This window comes from Bos taurus, chromosome 22, assembly GCF_002263795.3.
Source record: "Bos taurus isolate L1 Dominette 01449 registration number 42190680 breed Hereford chromosome 22, ARS-UCD2.0, whole genome shotgun sequence".
Taxonomy (NCBI): Eukaryota; Metazoa; Chordata; class Mammalia; order Artiodactyla; family Bovidae; genus Bos; species Bos taurus.
Genome location: NC_037349.1, coordinates 21,999,547 through 22,026,549, shown reverse-complemented (window position 1 = coordinate 22,026,549; position 27,003 = coordinate 21,999,547). Strand labels below are relative to the sequence as shown.

At 41.3% G+C, this 27,003-nt stretch overlaps 2 protein-coding genes across 2 annotated transcripts; both read left to right on the top strand.

The window, feature by feature from the left end:
- The first annotated feature begins 1,454 nt into the window (after positions 1–1,454).
- Positions 1,455–12,320, top strand: SETMAR (SET domain without mariner transposase fusion). Its single transcript, NM_001075508.2, has 2 exons — positions 1,455–1,665; positions 8,286–12,320. Exons 1-2 carry the CDS (start codon positions 1,549–1,551, stop codon positions 9,087–9,089), a joined length of 921 nt encoding a protein of 306 aa, NP_001068976.1. The 5' UTR covers positions 1,455–1,548; the 3' UTR covers positions 9,090–12,320.
- A 9,183-nt stretch (positions 12,321–21,503) lies between these two features.
- Positions 21,504–21,977, top strand: LOC101907965 (26S proteasome complex subunit SEM1). The gene has a single exon (XM_010817627.4). It carries the CDS (start codon positions 21,602–21,604, stop codon positions 21,812–21,814), a length of 213 nt encoding a protein of 70 aa, XP_010815929.1. The 5' UTR covers positions 21,504–21,601; the 3' UTR covers positions 21,815–21,977.
- The last annotated feature ends 5,026 nt before the right edge of the window (positions 21,978–27,003 follow it).

The window sequence follows — 27,003 nt, the reverse complement described above, 5'->3', positions numbered from 1 at the left end:
TATGGTGACTGCAGCCATGAAATCAAAGGATGCTTGCTCTTTGGAAGAAAAGCTATGACCAACCTAGACAGCATATTAAAAAGCAGAGAGATTACTTTGCCAACAAAGGTCCATCTAGTCAAACCTATGGTTTTTCCAGTAGTCATGTATAGGTGTGAGAGTTGGACTAGAAAGAAAGCTGAGTGCCGAAGAATTGATGCTTTTGAACTGTGGTTCAAAAGAAGACTCTTGGGAGTCCCTTGGACAGCAAGGAGATCCAACCAGTCCACCTTAAAGGAAATCAGTCCTTAATATTCATGGAAGGACTGATGTTGAAGCTGAAACTCCAATACTTTGGCCACCTGATCCGAACAACTGACTCATCTGAAAAGACCCTGATGCTGGGAAAGATTGAAGGCGGGAGGAGAAAGGAATGACAGAGGATAAGATGGTTGGATGGCATCACCAATGTGATGGACAGGAGTTTGAGTAGACTCCCAGATTGGTGATGGACAGGGAAGTCTGGCGTGCTGCAGTCCAGTTCAGTTGCTCAGTCCTGTCCGACTTTGCGACCCCATGGACTGCAGCAGGCAGCAAAGAGTCAGATAGAACTGAGCGAGTGAACTGAAGTGATCCACCACTGGAATCCATCTTCAGCTGAGCTGAAACACTAATACTTTTATAAGAGTATCTGAAGCCAAAAAGTAGATGCTATCACTGAGGAATCCTAGAGAAGGTGAGAAAGGGGCCCTAAGAGAAACCTGTGACAACGGCCCCATTTCAGTCACGCCCGAGGACAGGACACTAAAGACGGTCTGCTCAAGGCAAGGGCACCCAGGACGGGGCCCCCACAATCTGTGAGAGGGTTTCACATAGAAGCAGCAGAACAGTCGAGTCGACGCACTTTGGGAAAGTTCAAAGTATTCCTTTGGATTCAGCAATTTTGATATTATCGGCATCCTTTTGCGGGACCAGGCTTGGTTTTCTCAGAGCAGGGGACGTCAACAGGGAACAGAGATTCCAGTCAGGGAGCGCGCGGACCCTACACAGACTTCCGATGCCAGGTCAGGCTACCTGGCTTCCAAGCACAGTCCCCGTCACACGCCCCGGAGCCAATCCACAAATTTCAGGTTTGCAGAGACCCAGGGGGTGCCTTCCCCACCTCAGCGTAGGGCGCGCCCCTCCCCGCCCCGCGCCAAGTAAAACTTCCAAACCCTCAGCCACGGACAAACGGCTTCGGCGCGAAAGCCCTCCCTGGGCGCACAGGAAAACGTCAAAGACTTCACTGTGTCCCCAAAGCTCTGTCCGTACCTTAGAAGGTGTTGTATTACTTTCTGTGCGTCTGACTCAAAGCAAAAAGTGAGCCAGACCATAAAGTGAAGGAAGGCTGAGCGTGGAGGGAGGAGCCACTCGTGAGCTTCGGTATAAAAACTACCGCTCCCATGAGGCTGTGGGGCCCCCACGGCTAGACTCCCAGCGTCCTCTGCGAGGCTCAAGAGGTCTAGGTGGTAGGAGTACCGTGTCGGGGCAAAACGGCCACTAAGGCCCTGAAGAACTGGCCCTGACACAATGGCAACGTGTGAGGAGGTGCCTGAGGCCTTGAAGGGCCAGCTGGACGTTGCGCGTGGCCTTGAAAATCTGCCTGTGAGCGCCTGGCCCCCAGGGGCGGAGCCTGAGCCCTTTCAGGTAGGGGCGGGGCTCGGCTGGCCCGAGAGCCGCGCGCGGCCCCCGAGGGCGTGGCCGGCATCGTTTTCTGTGGGGCGGGGCTAGGCGGTCTCGCGCGCTGCGTGCGCAGAGTCGGGGTCTGGGCTGGCGCCTTTCCAGGAAGCGTGTTAGTAGGGTAGGTGGTCGTCGCGCTCGTTTCGCAGTTACCCTAAGTGGTCGTCTTTCGATGGCTGACGCTCATGCTTGCTTCGGGTTGTTCAGGTTTTTCTACCTTTTTTTTTTTTTTTTTCTTAACCCAATCTCACAGCTATCTGCGAGTGGAAATAGATCTTAAATTGTCAGGTTTCCGGTTTTTTTTTTCAGTTAACCCTTCACAGTGATCTTTACAAGGTCTTTTCTACCCTAAGAATGGCCGTTCCCTTAAGAGAAAACCACAACTTGGGTTTTTGTCCTAGTTCTGTCCCCAGAACTCACTGAAAGATAGGGAGCAAATCACTGGCCTCTCTGGTCTCAGGTGTCTTGTTTTTAAGATCCCAGTGTCATGATTAAAAACTTAGCCTTTAGAGTCAGACTTAGTTGAGGCTTCCTCCATGCTGTGAGAGCGTTGGCAAATATAAATAGCCTCGGCTAAACCTTTAGAGCCCTCTCATGTGCTATTAAAATAATAGTACCTCTTTCCAGATTGCTTTGAGAATTACAGGTAAAATACAGTTCCTGGTTTGCTGAAGGAACTCAATAAATGTTTACTGCTATTATTACCTCAAAGCCCTTTCTGCTCCAACTTTTCACTCTCTCTGAGCTTGTCCTGCATGTTGCTTAAGAAACAAGGAATGACCCCCCCAAAAAAAACAAAAACCCACAAAACAGAATGTTGGAGTGGAAACAGCCCTGTACATGGAAATATAGGAGAGCTAGATTCAGGGTTTATCATCTTAGCCATGTCTCAGAGCCTGAGTTTCTTCATCTCCAAAATGAAAATAAAAGTTCTATTCCCCTTGTCAAACCCATAATCAATATCAAACCCTGCCTGTCCTCTTCCTAGGGTTATTTTGAGAATCAAATAAGACAATAAAGATTCATAGCGGTTTTCAAAGAGTAGAGCAGGATATTCATGTTGGAAATGGTTATTTTTCCTCAAACTGCCTTAGGCAGTTTGTGGTTAATAATACAGTTGACTAGCACCATATTAAACACTGATCCCGAAAAGCTTATTGAAGACCAAACATTGCTAAATTCCTGGTCAAAAACACTGATTTATGTTTTCTTTCTTCAAAAAATAACTGAGTGCCTATAATGTGCCTGGCATGTTAAACTAGGCATAGAAGATAAAATGGTAACAATACAGTTCCTGCCCTTGCGCTTACAAGAGCATACAGAAAGCACTATATGGGGGTGGGGTGGGGTGGAGGAAGCCCTGTGATTGATCCTTACACCTACAGTTGGTGGGCATAAATGAAAATCAGGAAACTAAGACTCAATTCCATGGTGTTCTAGCTTCCTGGCTGTGCGCACAGCTCTGGGACCACTAAGAGTTACAAATAGAAGACAAGCTCCCTTCCTTAAGAAGCTTATAGCCTTACCAAGAAGTTAAAGCATTTGTGAAACATGTAATGACAAGTCTAAAAGTGCCTTCAACTAGTTTGCTCCCATATATTCATGAAGCACAATACCAGTCTTACAAAAGCTCAAAACAGTTTGCTTGCCCCAAACCCTATCTTCACAGGCATATGTACACATAAGAATTAAGGCACAGAGAATTCAAGGTAAAAATAACTTTGTGTCTAGTTTGCTTTTGGGTCCTATATGAAAAGGCAAAAAGAACATTCAGATACTCTGGAAACAAGCACATCATAATGCTATTGGTGTTGCAACAGAAGTAGAAAATAAACTGATTTTCTTGAACTAAGAGCTGGATCTAGCCGTGTTTTCAGGTTTCTAAAACCAGCCTCAGATATCCTTTTTAAGGTCTCAACTTGGCCTTGACAAGAATGATCTGGCTCACAGTCTCCTAATAGCTGCTTGGAGCAAAAACAAACTCACGGGGCTAGAGGCCAAGTACAAAGATTCTTGTAGCTGGTGTTTGAAAACAACCAAAAAAGGAATGAAGATTTTCACAGCACTCCCTTAAAATCCAGAATTGAGGCCTAGGGTTTAAGCCTGGAATATTGTGCAATGACATGTTTTAGTTTCTGGGGCTGTGGTATGGAATGTGACTCAAAAACATCAGTTTTCCAATCAGAAATTATTAAGAGCTGAAATTAAGCAGTCAAATAACATTCCCTAAGTCACCTGCTCTGTGCCTAGTACCATGGATAGGAACCCAACACCTGTCACCATTACATACCCCAAACCTCATGACCATGCCTTTCCTTAAGATACATATACTTGTTAGAAGGGTCAGACCTCCACACTTAGTACAACCAGAGAGCCTGACAGTCTGTGCCACTTAAGATTCCAAAGTTCATGCTATTAATAAGTGCACACATAGTTCAGAGAAGGGAGAAATTAATTGTATATGAGGATAGCCAAGGAGGTATATTTACTCTTTAACAGTCTTCTCTTTGCATTTTGGCTTCTTGGGTGGCTGTGTTTATAAAAAATTTTCTGTTAAGTTTTCTGTCAAAAAACGTGAATTCTCCACCCAGTTCTTCAAGGATCTGGTTTCTAGTGCATTTTGAACTGATCATTTTGTATTTATTTCCAACTCTTACCTGATCAATTTTGTGCTTTGATACATACATGGAAAAAGTAAACTTATGTTGTGACAACTGAAAAAGTGATAAAAATCCTATGTCCTCTTTTCTGTTTTTCTGAGTGATTCTTTCTAAACCCCAGCACGTGCATGTTGTTTGTTGATAAGTCGCTAAGTGGTGTCCCACTTTTTTGCAACCTAGTGGAACATGTGCATAGAATAGACAATAAGGCAGTATTTACTGATGAATGAAGACAGTCTGTACTGGGTCAGCTCTTGGTATTCCCTGCTCCAGATGGTTAAGTAATGGAGGTAGGAAGATAATCATATGGTTTCCCACACATATTTTGGTTTGAGTATGTTTAAACCTAGAGGTTTAGCTGCAGAACCTGTTTGTTTGTTTTCCCACCACTACTAAATGGCTACTGTATAATTCATATTTAACACTTATGAGCCAGCCACTGGAGTAAGCTTTTTATGTGGTTTTTCACATTTATTTCCTTCATAGCAACCTGTAAGAGAGAGAAGATAGGAAGGGAATGTTTAGAGAGCTTAAGTAATATGCCAGAAATATATGATGTTTTAAATATAAAAATCTAGAAATAATATCTAGAAGAATTTAAGAAAGTGACTATTTTAAAAGTATGAAGCGGCTGACACAGAGTACAATATTATGTTAATTAAATTTCTTGAGAACCTTCCCCCCTCGAATATAGCTATTATCCCTGATTTATAGTTGCTAACCTAAAGTTTAGCAAGTCACTTGCTATGTAAGTCATGGTGCTAATACGAGCCTGGACCTGTGCGAGTCTCCTCTGGGACATTCCATGTTCTGCATTAAGAAGTTCTCTATTGCTTGCCCAGGGTTCCAGGCAGCAGTCACAGAGTTTCTGGCTGGCCTCCCGCCCGCTTTGCTGTCATCTCACTTCGCAGCTGGAGACCTCATTGCTTATTAGCGTTTATATCTTTAACTAAATTTTCCAGCCATTTCCTGGAACCATGCTCAGCTTTCACCCTGGGGTATTAGTCAAGACTCATTTGTTTGTAAGAAACATAAATACAATACAAACTGACTCAGGCAAAAAAAGGAAGCAATTGCCCCACATAACAGCAAAGTCCAAGAGCAGTAATTATAGGCATCTCTGGATCCAGAACGCTCAAGCTATCATCAGATATTTCTACCACCTCCCCACCTCACACCCCTGCTCCCATGTCCTGTGGTGGGCCACACACTCAGTAGGTCGAATGTCTGTGCTAGATCTTAGGAATGCCTGGTAGATAGTCTATAGTTTAGCAACCCCTGTAAGAGGGTTTCCCCTGTGGCTCAGTGGTAAAGAGTCTGCTTGCAGTGCAGCAGCTACAGGAGACATGGGTTCGATCCCTGGGTTAGGACGATCCCATGGAAGAGGACTGGCAACCCACTCCAGTATTCTTGCCTGGGAAATCCCATGGACCAAGGAGCCTGGCAGGCTACAGTCCATGGCGTCACAGAGAGTCAGATATGACTGAGGGACTAAGCACATACAACACATACATCTGTGTCAAAAAAGAAAATCGCCTGAGTTTAGTGATTTCTATAATACATTAAAATTATATGCACCTTTAATGAAAAGTGAAAGTGTTAGTTGCTCAGTCGTGTCTGACTCTTTGCGACCCCATGGCTCCTCTGTCCATGAGATTCTCCAGGTAAAAATACTGGAGTGGGTAGCCATTCCCTTCTCCAGGGGATTTTCCTGACCCAGGGATGAAACCCTGGTCTCCTGCATTACAGGCAGATTCTTTACTGTCTCAGACACCAGGGAAGCCCATATGTACCTTTAAAAACTCATCAATTGAAAAGAATTCTTCGTGAACAGTTTAACAAAGTGATAGTAAAGTCTTCATTTTACAAGCACTTCTTAAAATGCCTCAGTAACCATTTCAAAGTTGACTCTTAAAATCTGGAAGTAGATTCTGTATAAGACAGTAGTCACTGAATCTGATTGATAGGGTATGTTTTTCTAAGCCATCCTTTATCCTTTTAGGACACCTCTGCCAAGCTAAAGCTGTAAGAACCCACACAAACAAGAGAAGCTATTTCCGCTCTCCACCCACAAATCACTTTTTAAGCAGTATTGGCCTTCCCCCGCAGGTACACCTACTCACCATTCTTTCACAGGAGGATGTCAATCCTTCACCCCAGCTCAGCGTTTTTTAAAATATAGGATTCTGCACCTAACTGCATAGCTCCTCCGAGGCCTCCACAGGGAGTGTAACTACATGCTGTTCAATACTTTTTCTGAAAGTATTGACACAGTATTAATAGAAAACTGACTGCAAGCTAGGTTGTTCAAATGTTCCTCTGGATGCACTAAAATCAATCCCTGAATTACTACAGGCTATTCAACTGGTCTCTTGCTGACAGGCTGTGGCAGCATGCCAACAGCCTTTCCTGAGGGTCAGAATGAAGGAGATGAAAAGCAGTCCATGAAACTGCTTCCTAGAAAAGAACAATTTGACAGACTCATTGGTGACATTTCTCTCCCGTCTCCATACTGGAAAAAGTCAATGCTTCTGAACAGTAAGACTGTTCCTTAGGACAGTACAAGCCATACATCTAACCACATTTCCCTCTTTAACTATCCTGGCGCACAGCCGGATGTCCAGTCTACTTCTGCTGCACACTTAGGTACCTAAGCTCGCTTGACTTATTTTTCACTTCACCTTACTTTCCTTATCTGTTGTTTGTTTATCTTACTTCTTTCTAAGTCTCATTAAAAAGTTCCTTTTTGAAACAAAACAAGTATAAGTCAATGAATTACTCTATATATAAAGAAATACGCTGGGCTTACCAGAGAAACTTTGATCTTCAGGGTTTGAGAACATGCTTCATTCTGCCAGTGAGGAAATAACTGGAGGTAAGGCTTCACACAGAAATTTTAAAGTTAGGACTTATTTTTCGTAACATCTTATAAATGTGACATTTTGAAAAGACAGATACATTTAAAAGACCAAGAAACTTTTTTGTTTTATCCCTTTCACACTTAATATGAACAAGATTTCTATTGTGTATATATGTATACAATATATCTACAATAAATTTCAGTATCTATTGCTATTATATAACCAGTTTTCAAATTCTGTCTGCAAGTTTTTTGCCAAATTTCTGCTTTGAACATTGTGAAGACTCAAGTAGAACTACAAGGTAACAGTGTTTTTAAACAGATGAAAGAGTATATGAGTTTAAGTAATCTTCACATTTTAAAAATTCTTTCAAAAAATCAATGGAAGACTCTGCGAAAGGTCATTGATTTATCATTTATGACTTTCTTATCCTAAAGATCTCAGGTAGCTCACAATAAAAATATATATGTACATGTATATTATCAGATAAATGTAAAAGAGATCAAAAACCAAAGAGAAAATACTTAGCTGTTTTCAAAAACTAAATTCAGCACCAATTTTCCTGACACTTAAAGCCAAGAGGGAAACAAAATGGATTACAAAATTTCCAATATCTGATAAGAAAGAAAGTGAAGTCATTCAGTCATGTCTGACTCTTTGCAACCCCATGGACTGTAGCCCACCAGGCTCCTCCATCCATTGAATTTTCTAGGCAAGAGTACTGGAGTGGGTTGCCATTTCCTTCTCCAGGGGATCTTCCTGGCCCAGGGATTGAACCCAGGTCTCCTGCATTGCGGGCAGACGCTTTACCATCTGAGCCACCAGGGAAAATACATAATTTTTTCCTAGTGTTATTCCAATACCTAAAAGGAAACCACCGAATTTTAAGTCTAAGAAATAACCTTGTTTTTTTTTAAATTGGAGATGTTTTCAGACAATATTTAATATATTTTGTCATTTTTGTTCTGTTTGTTGGAATCGGGAAGTGTCTCAGCAAGAGCTGCTTGAAATACAGATGAGATATATGACGTACCATGCTGACTTACAGTGTTTCTGCTTTTTGCAGTATACTCCTGATCATGTAGCTGGGCCTGGAGCAGATGCAGATCCCTCTCAAATAACCTTTCCTGGATGTGCTTGTCTCAAAACTCCCTGCCTCCCTGGTACTTGTTCCTGTCTCCGTCATGAGAATAACTATGATGATCGTTCATGCCTCAGAGATATAGGATCCGAAGCAAAGTGCACTGAGCCAGTTTTCGAGTGCAATGTCCTGTGCCAGTGCAGCGAGCGCTGCAGGAACAGAGTGGTCCAGTGGGGTCTGCAGTTCCACCTCCAGGTGTTCAAGACGGATCACAAAGGCTGGGGACTTCGTACCCTGGACTTCATACCAAAAGGACGGTTTGTCTGTGAATATGCCGGTGAGGTGTTAGGAATCTCTGAAGTGCAGAGAAGAGTTCAGTTACAAACAATACATGATTCGAATTACATTATAGCCATCAGGGAGCATGTCTATAATGGGCAGGTAATGGAAACATTTGTGGATCCTGCCTCTATAGGAAATATTGGAAGATTCCTTAACCATTCTTGTGAGCCAAACCTGTTGATGATTCCTGTCCGAATAGACTCGATGGTACCAAAGTTGGCACTTTTTGCAGCCAGAGACATTCTGCCAGAAGAAGAACTCTCTTATGACTACTCAGGAAGATTTCTTAATCTAATGCATAGTGAAGACAAAGAAAGGTTAGATAATGGGAAATTAAGGAAACCTTGTTATTGTGGTGCCAGATCATGTGCTGCGTTCCTGCCCTATGACAGCTCCCTGTACTGCCCCACAGAAAAGCCAGACACGAGTGAGGAAGGAAGAGCATAGGAGAAATGTGTCTGGCCTCGCAGTGGAAGAGAATGAGAAGGAACCAAGCTTGTTGACTCAGCCCTTCCTGGGTTCCCTTATAAGCAACTTACCCTCAAGGTTGGTCCCTACTCTCCAGTAAGCAGCTTACTCACCCCTTCCTCTACGGGAGGCCAGTGGTTGCCTGGCTGCGTAAGTTTAATTTGGGAATGTGGCACAGACTACAGATTGTCCAGCAACACTCTCTCCCTTCCTATCAGAATTCTCAGTTTTTAGCTGGGTATGTGACTATCGAGAACATAGTAAGTACTCGACATGCAAACCTTCAAGTTCCAAACTGTCAAAGATGCAAACATGCATTCCATCAACATCAGGTGTGAGTGAAGTTGCAGCTTGCCCTCCATCTCCTATTGCTGATGAAGCTTCAGCTCTACCATCACTCACCTCCTTTAGTCAGTAACTCTCCTGGCCTATGCACTCAGTGCCAGCCCCTGTATGCCAGCTATTGTACTGCACTAATGTACTTCTCAAGGTACTGTACTGTAAAATTAAAAATGTTTTATTTTGTGTGTATGTTTGTTTTTTATGTATTTGTGTGAAAAGTATTATAAACCTACCACAGTACAGTACTTTATAGTCAATTGTTTTAGTTGGGTGTGTGCTCAGTTATGTCCAACTCTTTGTGACCCCATGGACTATAGCCCACCAGGCTCCTTCCTCTGTCCATGGAATTTTCCAGGCAAGAATTCTGGAGTGGGTTGCCTTTTCCTCCTCCAGGGGATCTTCCTGACCTAGGGATCGAACCTGACTCTCCTGTGTCTCTTGGATTGGCAGATGGATTCTTTATCACTACCACCACCCGGGAAGCCCGTGTTAGTTGGGTACCTAGGCTAACTTTGTTGGACTTAATGAACAAATTGGACTTACTAACTTTTGGAACAGAACTCATTCATATGTTACTGTACTCATTTTTCCTAGTTGGATGTGTCTAAGGGACTATGTTGCAGTTAGTGGAATATGAGGGAAAATGTGTCCTTAAATTGAGACATCCTTCCCTTACCTACCTCTTTTTTCTTCTTGGCTGTAAGGTATACATGATAACTGGAGCTGGAGCATGCATCCTAGTCCCCTAAATGAAAAGGAAACCACACACAGCAAAGCAGCAACACTGAAAGGAGTCTGGGGATGGTATATTGGGCAATGCTCTGTACCAGTCTTGATCTGACCCCTCTGGACTTTTAGGTGCGAAACAGTCTTTCCATCATTGATGCCACTGTTATTTTGAATTTTCCAGTACTGGCACCGAACCTAATCAATGATCCAAGGAAGCCTTTACAGCTATATACCTAAGCCTTGCTTTACAATCCATTTTATCAGCAATAAAGCTGATATTTTCATTTCTGTCTGACTCCTGCATTTTATTTCTCATTTGTTGCTGAATAAATCAAGGAAAAGGACATGATTGATTATCACCTACTAAAACCCTAATGATCACCACCGACAGTGAAAACTATAACCATGAGAATGACTTCCATGTGTATAACCAAAAGTCATAAAAGGAAACAAACTGTAAAATTTTTGCTATATACCATGGCTATACTGGAAAATTTGTGAAGTTATGCTTCAGAACTTCAAACAGTTTCACTCCGTGTTTTAACAACATGAAAATAACACTGTCCACACCACTGAAGGTGATAGAAATTTTATAATTGCATTTAAACTTCTGGAGAGGCAAACATCTCTAACTTCCTTCCTTAAAGCAAAAGTGTTTGCTTCCTTAAAGCAAAAACAAAGCTACTGTGGAGGTTTATTAGACTTTTTGAAAGCTAAAATAATTACTTGAGCCCTATAATTTTTCTTGTACTTTAAACTTTTCTTTAAACTCTACCACCAAGAGACTGAGCTTTAAAAGGTATATCATAGGGTCCCATATTATATATAACATTGTACTCCTATGTATCATAAAAAGGATTGTACATTTAAGTGAACGGAATGTATGGTATGTGAATTATATCTGAATGAAACTGTTAAAAGTAATAACTATGTTACAGTGTACATATCCATACAACATCATCAGGAATGATTCCCTATGAACAAACGACACTATATACACATAAAATGCCCCAAACTACAAACATACAAATCGGTTCTAAAAGAGAACAGGTTTTTTCCTCCAAACTAATCATTTCTTCCTACCAACCTTCCTCTGTAACTCTGTTTCCTCTGAAGCAGTCCTGCTTTTTGTAAGGCAACTTGTAACCTGAACTTTAAAATGGCCTTTCAAGTGCTTCAAGTAAATGAGGTACTTAAGAAGCAATAAGGAGAAACTTCCCTGGTTGTCCAGGTTAAGATTCCATGCTTCCACTGCAGGGAATGCGGGTTTGATCTCTGGTCAGCGAACTAAGATCCTGCATGCTATGTGCTGTGGTCAAAAAAAAGTAAAGATAAAATTTAACAACATAAAAAGAATAAGGAAATGGTCAGAAGGAACGTGAGTGGGTCACTGATTCTACAAATACCTTTTCCTTCTTCCCTCTGCTCCTTATCTACTGAATATCACTGTCTCTGTATAAGCAGTTAGGAAATGAGCAGTATCTTCCATCCTGATGTCTCTTCCAAAGACAACTCAGCCTTGGAGTTTTTTGTACTCATACACAAGTGTATTCTTAAACAGCACACAGTCCTGGAAATCAGGTGGCGCTAGTGGGAAAGAATCTACCTGCCAATTCAGGTAGACATTACGAGTCAGAGATTCACATCCCTGGATCAGGAAGATCTCCTGGAGGAGGGCATGGCAACCCACTCCAGTATTCTTGCCTGGAGAATCCCATGGATGGAAGAGCCTGGTGGGCTACAGTATATGACTGAGCACACATGCACCTGGAAATCAGATTCCCAAAGTAACAGTTGAAGACTCTTCCACATCTTTTATAGGCACTGAATTAATTGTATTTACTTAATTGCTATGTTCCTAAAAAAGCTGACATTTATACTTTTGAGAGCAAATATTAAAAGATATACTTCTGTTTGATTATTATAAAAATATATAAAATGAAAGTCAATCATGTCTCTTTTTACAATATAAATTATTATAAAATTAGAATTTTAAAAGGTGTTATGTGTATTCATGTAATTAAAACATAAAAATGGCTCTTATGTCAATTTCCACTGAATTCATTAAGAATATGCAAATATGTACTTCAGAAATTGTTTTTGCCCAAGAATAATAAAGAACATACTTGGAGAACACAACTTTTGAAGTCTTTTTAAAATTTCAAATTAATAATCATGAAATATTAATATCAGTGGCTAGTATATTTTATTCTTGACTAAATGGAAAATTTTGCCTTAATTGAAATGAATATTCAGAGATTATTTTACTCCCTTTTGTTTTCAATATTGAGCCCCAATACAGCCTAACTCTGAAACATAAGTCAGAAGTGGATTAAGTATACATCAACAGGAGCCTATCTTACATAGAATAGTTTTATCTTAAATTCAGGAAGATCTCATTTAAAAGAGGTGAAAGTCTCCCCAAATTTTTATCATTCCCTTGAGTGCCCAGAGTTTTCTTTGTGTAACATATTGCTTGTTACGGCTCCGCCACTCTCCAGTGCCTGAGTGTTCAGCAAGTTACTGAACCTCTGAATTCCCTTTTCTGGATATAGCACTATTGAGAGGACAAATAAGTTAACACTTGTAAAGGGTTTAAACGATAATGCAGCACTAACAGCTATAATGAAAAAGGCAACTACACGTGTTGACAAGCATGTGGAGAAATTAGAACTTTCCTATTTTGCTGGTAGAGTTGTAAAATTGCACAACTACTTTGTAAAGTCATTTGATTAGTTCCTTAAAACACTGTGCATAGAGTAACCGCATGTCCTAGTAACTCCAATCCTAGGTGTGGACCCAAGAGAAATGAAAACATGTCCCACAAAAACTTGTATGCAAACCTTCACAGTGGCATTATTTGTAATAGTCAAATAGTACACAAACCCAAATGTCCACTGACTCATAAATGAATAAACAAAATGTGATATCCATATCACAGAGTATTCAGCTATAAAAAGCAATGAAGTGCTGACAATGCCACAACACAGTTAAATGCTGAAAATATGTTAAATGAAAGAAGCCAGACGCAAACAGCCACAAATTATATGATCCTATTTATATGAGATGTCCAGAATAATTCCATAGACACGTTAAGTAGATTAATTTTTGCCAGGGGCTGGTGGAGAGAGAGGTACAGGAGGTGACTGGTAATGGGTTCAGAGTTTACTTTTAGGGTGAATATATGAAAAACCACTTTCAAGGGATGAGTATCATGTTATGTGAATTCTATCTCCTAGTGGCTCAGATGGTAAAGAATCTGCCTGCAATGCAGGAGACACAGGTTTGATCTCTGGGTCGGGAAGATCGCCTGGAGAAGGGCATGGCAACCCATTCCAGTATTCTTGCCTGGGAAATTCCATGGACAGAGCAACCTGGCAGGCTACAGTCCATGGGGTCGCAGAGTCGGACACGACAGAGCGACTTAACACTTTCAAACACCCGTGGCGGATTCATGTTGATGTATGGCAAAACCAATACAATATTGTAAAGTAATTAGCCTCCAATTAAATAAATTTATATTCCCCCCCCCCAAAAAAAGCTGTCATAAGAAAAAGAAAGACGATATGGGTGCCTCTCACATGGAAACTGGTAAGCTGTAACTCTGAACTCTCAGGAATAAGCACTCTCAGAACCCAGGGAAATGCTTCTCCACTTGCTTTATTCATGTCCTCAAAACAAAACATCCAATGTGATTACATTATACTACCTCTAATGTGATTTTTTTGTGGCCATCACCATCAGAGATAGACTCTGCTCACAAGGCAGCAAGATTTTAAACAGTAGAAGTACTTAGTTTGGTAAGAACATGGATAGATTGATTAATTAGTCAGATCCTTCCTCTCAACATGAATGCCATTCTTAAATAACAAAGTAGGGTTCCTTGTAGTATTGCATATCAGTCTTCTTGTTTTTCTTTCTGTTTGAGTTGTCGTTCCAGTGGTTTGTGTGGTTTCTTACAAATTAGCACAGTATGCATTACAGTTGCATACGGAGGCAAATATTTTGTAATTAATACTACTTTTAAATTTGCAGATGTGTGTGTCTAGAAGTTTGATATTGGTTCTTCACATTACATGGTTCTCATTTTTTTCATTAAAGAGATAATTAAAATGACAAGTGATAGCAGTTTATGTGACGAAGTTAACATCTTTTTCTACAATGATAATTCATCAGAAATAATATCATTAAATGGACGTGATAAGTAAATTTCATAATTTATTTTCAACTCTGTTTCAGCACAGTGAAGTTTTCTCAAACTTAATTTTAAAAAGACTATTGAAGAGCTACACTGACTCAAAAAAGATGTGTCTCATTTGGCATCACTGTTAACAGGACATCAACCATGTGAAAATCCGGTTTATAATAGCACAATTTATGATTTTACTGAAAGGAAGATAAGAAAAATCGATCCTTTAGAATAATTATGTAAAAAATTATGAATCACACAGGTCATTATTTTATTATCCATCCAAGCATTGCCAACTCGATGCCAGGAATGAACAAGGATAAGTGAAAGTGAAAGTGAAAGTCACTCAGTTGTGTCCGACTCTTTGCGACCCCATATAGTCCATGGAATTCTCCAGGCCAGAATACTGCAGTGGGTAGCCTTTCCCTTCTCCAGGGGATCTTCCCAACCCAGGGATGGAACCCAGGTCTCCCACATTGCAGACAGATTCTTTACCAGCTGAGCCACAAGTGAAGCCCAAGGATAATTAAATTTCATCATATATTATATTTTGCCAACTTCAGTCATATAAAAATCCGTAACTTTATACATGATGTCTATTTTTGTGGTTATGAAGACATTTTTGTCAAACTGGACTTATAAATTTTAAATATTTCGACATATTGCCTATGGTTCTTCCACAAGCTGTCCTGGCCTTGATGCTTATAAAGGAGGGAAGGAATTGGCTCCCCTGGCTAGGTTGTTATGGGACTCACAGAAAATAGTGGATTTATATAGGCTGTAAAGTACCATATAAATTTGGTTATCATTACAGGCATATTTCTGGGTTTACACTGTGCTACACAGAACCAAACACAAGCAATTATATTATCACAGTCAAGATTCATTTAGATTCCATATAATGGTAAGTCTCTCTTGGTGGTAAATGTGGAAGTGTAAGTTCCCAAAGGAGGTCTGTTAATCAATTAATTAAAAGAACACTTGTCTTTGATCATTTAATTATAGCCAAATTATGAAGAGTATGTGAAGAACATCCTTGGAGTTTACTTTTACTTTGAGGATAATTGCTTTACAATGTCGAGGTGGTCTCTGCCATACATCAACGTGAATCAGTCATAATCATACATAGATATCGCCTTCCTCTTGAAACTCCATCCCCACTCCATTCCACCCCTCTAGTTCATCATCCCTTTTACTTTATAATTATTTGGAATTTCCCTGGGATGATAAAAAGCCTTGCGATCTTTGTATATATTGTTACTCAGTTAATGGCATTACTTTTTGCCTCACTGCCCAAAACTACAAGTCATCTGTGACTCTTCCTTCTCTTCCCCATAAATAATCAGTCACCAAGTGCTATACATTCCCTGCCCTACGCATCTCTCAAATCTATTGTTTTGCCCCATTACTGTTGCATTCCAGGCATCCATCATTTCTTCTCAGCCACAGCCTCACCATCCCCACAGGGCATCCTCTGCCTTCAAACCCTTCGATGACTTCTTATCACACTCAGGATAGAGCCCAAAGTGCTCAAAGTGACCAGATGGCCCCTGCCTCCGTCTCCACCTCATCTCTCACTCATCTCTCTCTGAGGTCCAACTTGAAAAGCCATGCTCTCTCTTGTCTTCCCCTTCCCTTCTGGAAGAAGCTTAAAGAAGCAGGTTGCTTAACTTTACCTTCAGAGGGCACTAGAAGGTGTGTGTGTGTGATTTTACTTTAAGTTGTTCTTACCTTCAGAGGGCATTGGAAGGGTGTGTGTGTGTGTATGATTTTACTTTAAATTGTTCTTACCCTTGCCTTTTTTTGCAAAATACTCTGGATTGTCTTTTTGGATACTGTTGGTATTCTTATACTCCATCTCCCAGGCTACCTGTTTACAAGGCTCCCAGGCAGCTAAAGTAACAAGAGAGCCAGCAGTTCTATTTCCCTGTCTCTTCTTCCTTCCTTCCCTCCTACTCAGGTTTCGGTCTGTGGCTAGCCATCACTTCCATCAGCCTGCTGTCTCCTTGTCGTTCATCTTCCTCCAACCACCTGCCCAGCCTTGTCCTCACTGCCAAGTCTCCATGGTTGAACTGGGAAAATATAAATCATCTGATGTACCTCAATACTATCCCTGCTGTGTACTTCGATTAGTCTTCTGGTTTAGACATATTCAATGCTCCCTGTTTACAAGGGCAGCCAATTAAAAAGGGCTGAAGCCACTAACTCCAACCCCGCATGGCCCATGGCCTCTGCTCACCACGTGCCCCTCCGACCAGACCACCCTCCCCCCACCCTCCACCCCCAGACCACTCTGTCTTTTTCTAACCTACCACTACCTCTAGGCATTTGTGCAGAGTAGGTAGATACAGAAAAGTGCTTCCAAACAAATGTGAAATGTATTTGCCTAGCCTATATTAAACATAATTTAAAAGCAGAGACATTATGTTGCCAACAAAGGTCTGTCTAGTCAAGGCTATGGTTTTTCCTGTGGTCATGTACAGATGTGAGAGTTGGACTGTGAAGAAAGCTGAGCGCCAAAGAACTGATGCTTTTGAACTGTGGTGTTGGAGAAGACTCTTGAGAGTCCCTTGGACTTCAAGGAGATCCAACCAGTCCATCCTAAAGGAGATCAGTCCTGGGTGTTCATTGGAAGGACTGATTTTAAAGCTGAAACTCCAATACTTTGGCCACCTCATGCGAAGAGTTGACTCACTGGAAAAGACTCTGATGCTGGGAGGGATTGGTGGCAGGAGGAGAAGGGGACAACAGAGGATGAGATGGCTGGATGGCATCACTGACTCGATGGACATGAGTTTGGGTGAACTCCGGGAGTTGGTGATAGACAGGGAGGCCTGGTGTGCTGCGATTCATGGGCTCGCAAAGAGTCAAACACGACTGAGAGACTGAACTGAACTGAATCCCCTCAATTAGAACTTCCATTTACCCTCACAGCAAAGTGGGGGTTTTTGTCGTTTATTTTGGAAGTGTCTGTCTCCTGTTTCTCCTGTCTTCCCCAACTCTTAAAAATAACTTCTTTCTCCTTTCCTTTCCAGTAACCAGTCTACCTCTTTCCCACTCCACCAACTGTACACTCACTGAAATGCATTCTCAACTCCATCAAGTGTGGAAATTAAGGATGGTTCAGAGACTGATCTTTGATCTTTGGCAAACCCCAGACCCTCCCAGTACCCTACCTTTCTCTGCAGAAATTGCTCCCAAATTTTTGACTAGTTTACAACCATTCTGGTTACTAAATTGTTGATTTTTTTGGTTTAGTAAGAGGATTTTACAATCAACTAATATTCACTACCACCACCTTTTTTGAAAGAGAAGGTGCAGGGAATGTGGGGAGGAGCGCATATAATCTCTTAAAATATCTCAGCAGTTCTTAAAATGATATCAGTGTAGCTTTATAAACAACCTGACACTTGGTCCTTACTTTTCTTCCCCAAGACAAGTACTTGGGAAGTAGTTCTGGCTGATCCACCCAGTCACCTAAAGAATTCTGTTATTCATTCATTCATTGATTCCTCAGAAATCAAGTTATCTAGTACATGCTGGGTGGCGTGAAGTCGAGTCCCTGAACTCATATTTAACTCAGCAAAAGTTTCCAAGCACCTACTATGCTACATTTTGGAGAAATAGAGACCAAAAGCAATCTTCATTCTCAAAGCATGTACAGTCCAATAAGAGAAAAAAATAAGAGTGAGAAGGTCTCAACTGAAAGATCTACATACTATGTCTATACTTCATAGGTCTTCAAAACACTTTAATTTGATGTGTGTGTGTGTGTGTGTGCAAATTTGACATTTGTATCAATTTCTCATTATGATACCAGACAGAAATAGGTTTTCTATAATTTAGGAAACTTATAAGGCTAAAGGCAAGCGAGACTTTTTGGCACCTATCATTTGAAATGGTTTAAAGTATAACAAGCATTCATTAGGCATTCGTTACTGGACAGCAATCCAGAGAAGTCACATTTTTTTCCCTTTTTAAAAAAACTTTTTTTTTTACTAATACACCTATACTTGCACAGCTGGTTAGACACCTTGTCCACCTACTCCATCACTGCCATAAAGCATCTATGGTGATAATAAATGTTATTCACACTTTTTTTTTTAATTAAGAAGAAATTCAGTTAGAATTCTCCAATTGTGGTTTCAGCTTATTTGTTTATAAACAGTGCCACTCTGAGGACATACAAAGCAGTAAGTAATCATTTATCCCTTATCACAAAGCCAATTTGATTATTAGAATCTTACAGACATTATGGGACATAAAAACTCCAAACCTCCACGTTCATATTGCAAAACCCACAGGCCCCAAGAGAGAAAGCACATGCCAAGGGTAACCAAAAAGACACAAACCAACAAGGAGCTGCTAGCACGCCAACTTCAGGTCCTCAATGCGAATTCCAAAAACTGAGGTCATTTGGCTCTTTCTACATTTATGAACATTTATAAAAACACTTACTACATACCAGCTATCGTTTTGGTGCTTCAGTACTATGGAAAGCCTTCTGTTGTTACTGTTTTTAAAAGCAAAAGCTACTGCTTAGTTTTGTTTCCCTGGCTTCGCCTCTGTGTTTACTTCACCAGGGACCCCAGTCACAGAATTCCAGAGGGAAGGGTCCCTCCTTGTGAAATCAGGGGTCTGCTATAGGTCTGTGCCAAGGCAGGTGCATACGTTTCCTCCCAACTGGTCTGTGTCATTCAGAAGGAAGCCAAAAAACAGAGCCTAAAGCAGAAGCAGTTATCAGCTGCCAATGTTTCCACCAAGATGGACACACGAGTGACTCCTTGGAGCAATGCTCCTCATCTATAGTCTCAGGCAGAATTTCCGACAACCTTCGCTACTCCTTTTCCCTACAGGAGAATCTGATATACTTCAAGCCTTCATCTTACAGATAATGCAACTAAAGCTTACCTCTGGGGGTAAGCAGCCCCAGAGGTGAGAATGGGGATTTGAAAAAGTAAGTAATCCCAGGCCTCACTGGAGCCCTATTCACTCAGTCTTCTGGGACGAGGGCTCAGGAAAGTGCATTTGTGACAACTCCCGGGAGTACTTCTAACACAACAAGCTAGACGTGGCATAGGGACCAGGTCTGAGGACATCAGATGGAGTAGGGAGATGGGGAATACAAAGCTGCTGAGACTCAATAACAGGCAAAGTTTCTGACCTTCAGACTATGAGTTAAATTTTAAACTTTCAGGGGCCCCTAAGGCCTGAAGCATCCCAACCAAGCCATATGTAGGAAAGGTCAGAATTAATAACTCAGAGACAGGGTCCAGATCACCAAACCACAAGGAGGAAAATAACATAGTAATTACAGGCAGTAAAGAGGTCACTGTGGATTGTGGGCAGGGGTAGGGAGTGGAAACAATTTACTCCTCAATACTGATTTCATTAACAGTGAATCACTTTTGCAGACTGGACTCATTTGCAATCAAAATTGGACCGATCACATAACCCGGGGTTATATTTCAGCCACAGAGAGTGAGGAATGCTGCAGTGGTGAGGCCAGATGAAGACCTCAGTTTGATTTCATTCATCACCCTCTGACAACTAGGTCTGACTCCTACAGGAGAATTTTCCTACACTGAGCTACCTTGGTTGTTCTCAGATTCGTTGTAGGACTAAAAAAAAAAAAAAATAGTACTGAAAAGCTGCAGCTTCACTGTGGGTGAGAACACAGATTGGGACAGCCTTTTGGAGGGCTGTCAATATCCATCAGAATTTAAAATAACCATAAGCTCTGATACAGGAGTTAAGACTCCTAGGAAATTATCCTACAGAATCTATCTGCACAAACTGGCAGAGATATAAGTAGGCACAAATAGTTTTATTGGAACATTTTTTAACAATAGAAACTGAAAATAATCCAAATATTCATCAATAAGGAATGCTTAAATAAAGTCAGCTATTTAAAAAGAGCTAGACCTATATAGTACTTTCATGGGGCATGCAAAACATGTAAAATGAATAGCATTATAATATGACTCCATTTTGTTTCATAAAAACCAAATATAAGTTGAATACATTTTGTATGATTTCTGTGTGCCTCTATGTACCAGGTTGGCCAAAAAGTTTGGTTGGGTATTTTCAAAAACCTGACTAAACTTTTTGGCCAACCTAATACATATTGATGATCATCTGTACTCAATGTCTACCAACAGACATATGTATAATATGTGTTTGTAAATGCATACAAAAAGTCTGGAAAGATACACTTACTGTTCATAATAGTTACCTCCTAGCACAGATTTGAGAGAAGACCAGAATTCACAGAATGAAGGACACTTTGCATGTTTTTCAGAGTCTCTAGTTTTACCCGATGCATTTTATTGCTGTTATAATTTTTTTAAAAAAAAGGTTTTTCTAATGGAACTTGATGGACTTATTAATAAGATACTTACTAATAAAGGCAGTAGAAATTCGGAAACTAATCAGAGTAATAAGATGAGAGATCATTCTAAAACCCCTCCTCCCTTCCAAAGGTTCTCGTCTCCACGAGCTCTTTAAAAAGCACGAGACTGGAGAGGACAAATATTTCCGATAAATTTTTCCTATGGAATAAATATTTGCACATTCTTCTTTATCTTTTCCCACTTGCCTCCCCAAATCCACAGTACCCCTCAATGAAAGGTTCTCCAACTTTAGGGATCATTTGTACAAAAACAGCAAAACCCAAAACCAATGTGGCCACTAGAGGGGGAACATTACATATAAAACCAGTTCAAGTTGCCATGGATGGAGGTACCAGGGCTGGCTCCAAAAGAGACCAACGCTAACAGCCCAGAAGCAGTATCAACATGATTCACCCCTTGGCTTGCCTAATATATCCTGGAGCAAGAGTTTGTTAATAAATACAAAACTACAAATGTGAATGTGGTTTCCACATTAATGAGGTTTTTTTTTTTTTTCCTCCCCACCAAACTGAGTATTTACAAATGTTCTGGAACAGAAGAAAATTCTAAGTTTGAAGCTGTCCTGAAACCACGTCTTAAGAAACAATACCCAGTTTTCAGTCCCTTGGCAGAGTTAGGGGTAGAGAGTAAGAAACTTGTCACAAAGACCAGGGAATTGACTCTTATCAAGGAAGTCCTCCCATATGCTTTTTCAGAGCGCTATTTAACAAGCACGGTGCAAGCATAGAGGCGGCAACGGCGGAGGTGGCTGCGGTGAGGAAGAACGAGGGCTCGAACTTTCTTACTGGCCTGAGAGCTTTAGGGCTCCTGGGGTCACGATGTCAGAGAAAAAACAGCCGGTAGACTTGGGTCTCCTGGAGGAGGACGACGAGTTCGAGGAGTTCCCTGCGGAAGACTGGGCTGGTTTAGATGAAGATGAAGATGCACATGTCTGGGAGGATAATTGGGATGATGACAACGTAGAGGATGACTTCTCCAATCAGTTAAGAGCTGAACTAGAGAAACATGGGTATAAGATGGAGACTTCATAGCATCCAGAAGAAGTGTTGAAGCAACCTACACCTGAACTGTTTACTAAATTCTAGAACAGAGAACCCAGGCTGGGATACCTACAAATGTTTATTTCATTACCTGCTTTGATTTATCTTTGTTTTTGTAATGCAAAAAAATAAATGTTTTGATCTAAAAAAAAATAAAAAATAAAAAGAAAGCACGGTGCAGGACCCTTTTCCTTTTGCTCTTCACACATGATCTCAGTCGTCTTATCAGCTGTAATTTTTTCATAAATTTGAGCTTGGTATGAATGAGCTGATAATGCACCCTTTGATCTTCATTATTTCCAGCAGAAGAATGTTTCCCATACTCAGCCTTCTCCTACCTTACCCCTAAAAATTCGCTTCTTTATGGTAAGATAATCACTTTGTAAAAACAAGCAACACACTTTAGGAAAGAAAAGGATGTTAAGAAAAACATGTAGTCCTAACCTTGGAAGTCTCATTGCTGTATTGAAAATGATGTAAAGCCAGTAAAGATTTGCAAGCAGATCACCCTATACTGGGGCTTTCCTGGTAGCTCAGCTGGTAAAGAATCCACCTGCAATGTGGGAGACCTGGGTTTGATCTCTAGGTTGGAAAGATCCCCTGGAAGAGGGCAAGGCAACCCAGTTCAATATTCTTGCCTGGAGAATCCCCATGCAGAGAGGAGCCTGGCAGGCTACAGTCTATGGGGTTGCAGAGTCCGACGTGCCTAAGCACAGCACAGCACCCTACACTGATGGTTTTAACACTCCTGCCTTAATTCTACCTTTTCTAAAAGTATTTCCATTTAATTTTCAAAATCTGAAAAACTGGTTAAGGAACTCATATCAAGCAACCAGTAGGGGAACAATTTAAACTGAGACAGTCTGGCTCCAGGGTCATTCCTAACTACTGTCATTTTTAACTACTAAGCCATTTCCTTCCTCGATCTTTGCCTTTTTTTCTCCTTGAGGCTACCTTTCGCCCCAGTGATCTCTCCTCCTCAATCCACCCTTCCCCACCCCACACTTAATTTAAAACCACGGATCTAGTGATGTGGTAGAGAGAACTGAAGTCACAAAAACGGTGTGAGTCCTGGTCCTGCTTCATTCAGCTATGTCACCTGGATGCCTCGCAAACACCGAGTCCTAGCTTCCTAAGTGCACAGTGGGAATACTAACCAAAAATAGCCAAAATTGCTTCTTCCCAAGATCATCTGCAGATCAAATTAGATCATGTACATAAAACAACTGGCATAGTATCTGGATAAGGCGTGCCTAAAACTATCGACTGGAAAACAAACCAGGCAAGAAGGTAGAACCATCACAATTTACAGCACAACGAAGATGAATTCCACCAGGAGAAAGTCAGCTACTTCACGAAAGGAACACTGAGACCTTCCTCAATTGCTTATGAAACCACCACCATCGGAGGCGGCAGGCAGTTGACAGGCAGGGTCCCAAGACTACATCACCTTAAGCAGAGGCTGCAACAGTGGGGGAGCTTACACTGTGTATACCTGATATTCCAAAGCCCATCTGAGGAGTCCTATTGATATATCAGAGTGATTCTGACTACAGGATGGTACAGGGCCATCCACGCACAACTGTCTCTCAGGAGCCAACTCCATTATCAGCATCTCTGTGGAAATGTGACAACCCGTGGTGGGGCTGCCTGCCTGTGCTCCTCCCCAAAGTTTCCTCTTTCTGACCCTTCCAAGTAACTGCTTCAACTAAATCACTGGTGGGTCTTCATAGAACCAGGTATTCTCCTATGCATTTACTAGGTATCCCGGAATGAAGAGGAAGGAAGCGCTTCTTAACAGATTGTTTTACTTTATCCTGCGGCCATTTACCGGAGAAGGCAATGGCACCCCACTCCAGTACTCTTGCCTGGAAAATCCCATGGATGGAGGAGCTTGGTGGGCTGCAGTCCATGGGGTCGCTAAGAGTCGGACACGACTGAGTGACTTCACTTTCACTTTTCACTTTCATGCATTGGAGAAGAAAATGGCAACCCCCTCCAGTGTTCTTGCCTGGAGAATCCCAGGGACGGGGGAGCCTGGAGGGCTGCCGTCTGTGGGATCACACAAAGTCAGACACGACTGAAGCAACTTAGCAGCAGCAGCAGCGACCATTTACACTCAGTTCTTCTGGATTGTCCTCTGAAGAGATGGAGAAGGGCTGCTCATTATTCCCAAGACAGACTCGGTCACCATCAGACCTCACTTTTCTCCTGGATCAGCAGTCTTTAAATCTTTTGCTCTCGGGACCCCTTCATGTGCAAAGTCACTTGAGTCATGTCCTACTCTTTGTGACCCTATGGAACATAGCTCACCAGGCTCCTCTGTCCATGGGGATTCTCCAGGCAAGAATACTGGAGTGGGTTGCCATGCCCTCGTCCAGGGGATCTTCCTGACCCAGGGATGGAACTTGGATTTCATGTTTCCTGCATTGGCAGGTAGGTTCTTTACCACTAGCACTATCTGGGAAGCCCCAGGATCCCTCACATGCCTATGACTGAAGACTGCAAAGAGTTTTTGCTATTTGGGTCAGAGCTAACATTTAGTACATTAAAAATTAAGACTGGAAACATTTTTAAACATAAAACTACACAAGCTTGTATTCTATGAGTCATTAGGCTGTACATCCTTAAGTCTCTGGAAAATCCCCCTGTACACTCATGAGACAATGAGAATAAAAAAGGCAAATCACATCTTTGTATTATTATGAAGATAGATTTGATTCAACTCCCTGAAAAGGGTCCAGAGGCTGTGTTTTAAGAGTTGCTGTTCTCAAAACCTGTAACACCGATTCCTATAAACACTGTGAAACCCTAAACTGTTCTTTGAGTGTGGTTTTGAGTTTTAAATGTGGTAATTTATAAAGTTAGAATCTACATCCTGGACCAATAATTTCAGAAAAGAATTAAGCAAGAAGAAATAATTTAAATGACTTAGTAGAATTACCTAAACAACTATTCTCTAAAACTGGCATGTAAATTAACATTAAAGATACCACAGAAAACATTAACAGGCTAACCAGAATATTATGAGCCAACAGACTGTCCTCCCTTTTCTGTTTTCTTTCTAATTATTGCTAGGCTAACAAATGACATTTTCATTGGTATTAAACCTGCCAGAGGTTCTTTGTGAGCTGGCTTGAAGAGGAAAAACTTCATAATTATACAATCTATGTAGCAATAAGCAGATCTAATATTTTTCCTTTAAAGAGAACTTTGGGGAACAGATGGACCACACACTATCAGAATATTTTCAAATTCAAGTATTGGGTTGGCCAAAAACTTCATCCCAGTGTTTCCATAATATCATACTGAAAAACCTCAACAAACTTTTTTTAGCCAACCTAGAATTAACAGAAGTTTGGGGGTCATTCATGTCAGTTTTTTCCCCTGTGTTTTAATATTTGAGATAGAGGTCAAATTCTGCTTTTAAATTCAGCCTCTTTGTTTTCTCCTTCTTGGCCCTCTGTTTTGCTCTCTCAACTTTGCTCTCTGTTCTAAGCTGAAACCCAGAACTGACCAGGACGGTCTGGCGGTACCTTCCTGCTCCTCTGATCCTAACAATCATACTCACTAGAAACAAGTACCAATAGCCAGGGAGTTTGGGATGGACATGTACACACAGCTATATTCCAAATGGATACCCAACAAGGACTCACTGAATAGCACAGGGAACTTTACTCAGTGTTCTGTGTCAGCCTGGATGGGAGGGGTGTTTGAAGGAGAACGGATATGTGTATATGTATGGCCGAGTCCCTTCACCGTTCACCTGAAACCACCGTACTCCAATACAAAATTAAAAGTTTAAAGTCTGAAAAAAAGACACAAGTACCAAGCAAGCACTTACCCAAGTAGTTTCTACTAAACACTTTATTTTTGCATTATTTCATCTCTCCTCACAACCCCAAGAGGCAGGTGCTATTACCATCCCCATTTCACCTGAGAAGATGTTACCTGCCTGAAGGTGGCAAGGTGAGTAGGTGGAGGAGCAAGGAAATGATCCCAGATAATCTGATTTTGGTGCTCTCTCCACACAATGCTAAGGGCTTTTTATTTTTATTTTTTTAAAGACTTATTTTGATGTGGACCATTTTAAAGTATTTCTTGAATTTGTTACAATATTGTTTCTGGGATTTTTTTTTTTTTTTTTTGGCCATGAGGCATGTGGGATCTCAGCTCCCCAGCCAGAGATTGAACCTGCAGCCCCTGTATTGGAAGGCAAAGTCTTAACCACTGGACTGCCAGGGAAGTCCCTAAATTGCCTTTTAAAGATGATAATGGAGGAGAGGAAAAGGGCATCCTTCCATGTCATTTAAAAGTAAAGAAATTAAATTTCATTTGACAAGTTCTCTGTCTGGAGCAGAGAAAAACTGTGGCCTTCAGAAAAGCAATCACAAAAGGCCCCTCTTCACAGGCACCAGACTAAACGCAGGTGAACCTTTGATCAGCACCACCTGACAAGGAAAGCTTATCTCTGGTCCCCTGATTGATTGTCAGCTGGTTTCACTTTCCCCGTAACTGTTGATTCAGAGCTACTAATGTTACCCCGATGAGGTGCCAAATTGACATGCTGGAAAAGGGTTACTCTGATCGGCCTTCCATTTCCTCAGCAAAGAAAACAAGGAGTTTGTCAAGCATGGCCCAGACCCAGGCGTGGGACAGAACCCTACCCGACCTTCAATGACCCTGAAATGGAATCGCCTTTTTTTCTGACAATGGTGACTAATTCCAAAGGTCCAACCAGCTTTCTCATAATGGTGACTGCGGGGTCAATTACCATTTGGGGGCAGATTAGAATCTGATCTGAAGCTGAAAAATTCCACCCCCTTGGTGCTAATCCCTCCAACTTTCCAATCCTAAATAGGACAAGCTTCAGAAAAGGGCCTTTCTCATTTTACAGTCTACCTGAATATTATCTGTAATGATTCTGCTTTATCAAAAAATTAATTAAACTCCTGCTTAATGGTCTAAACACAAGAGTCAGAGGAAGGAAGGAGTTCTGGCCTGCGGCCAGTGCTCCATCTGAGGCTCCTGGAGTTAATAATTTCCACGGTGTTTCAAGCACATGAAACAACCAAGGCCAGCTTTTCACTACGAGTATGACTGATTCTGACAAAACCTATAAAAACAAGGCCTACTCTGGGGTAGTTTGTTTTACAGACAATTAAATTTTAATACATGAA

What these genes read in the sequence shown, in the direction of transcription:
- SETMAR (NM_001075508.2), top strand. Translation starts at nt 1,549, where the DNA reads ATGGCAACGTGTGAGGAGGTGCCTGAGGCCTTGAAGGGCCAGCTGGAC. An exon ending in CGGAGCCTGAGCCCTTTCAG is followed by an intron (nt 1,666 to 8,285) that starts GTAGGGGCGGGG and finishes TGCTTTTTGCAG; the next exon opens with TATACTCCTGATCATGTAGC.
- LOC101907965 (XM_010817627.4), top strand. Translation starts at nt 21,602, where the DNA reads ATGTCAGAGAAAAAACAGCCGGTAGACTTGGGTCTCCTGGAGGAGGAC.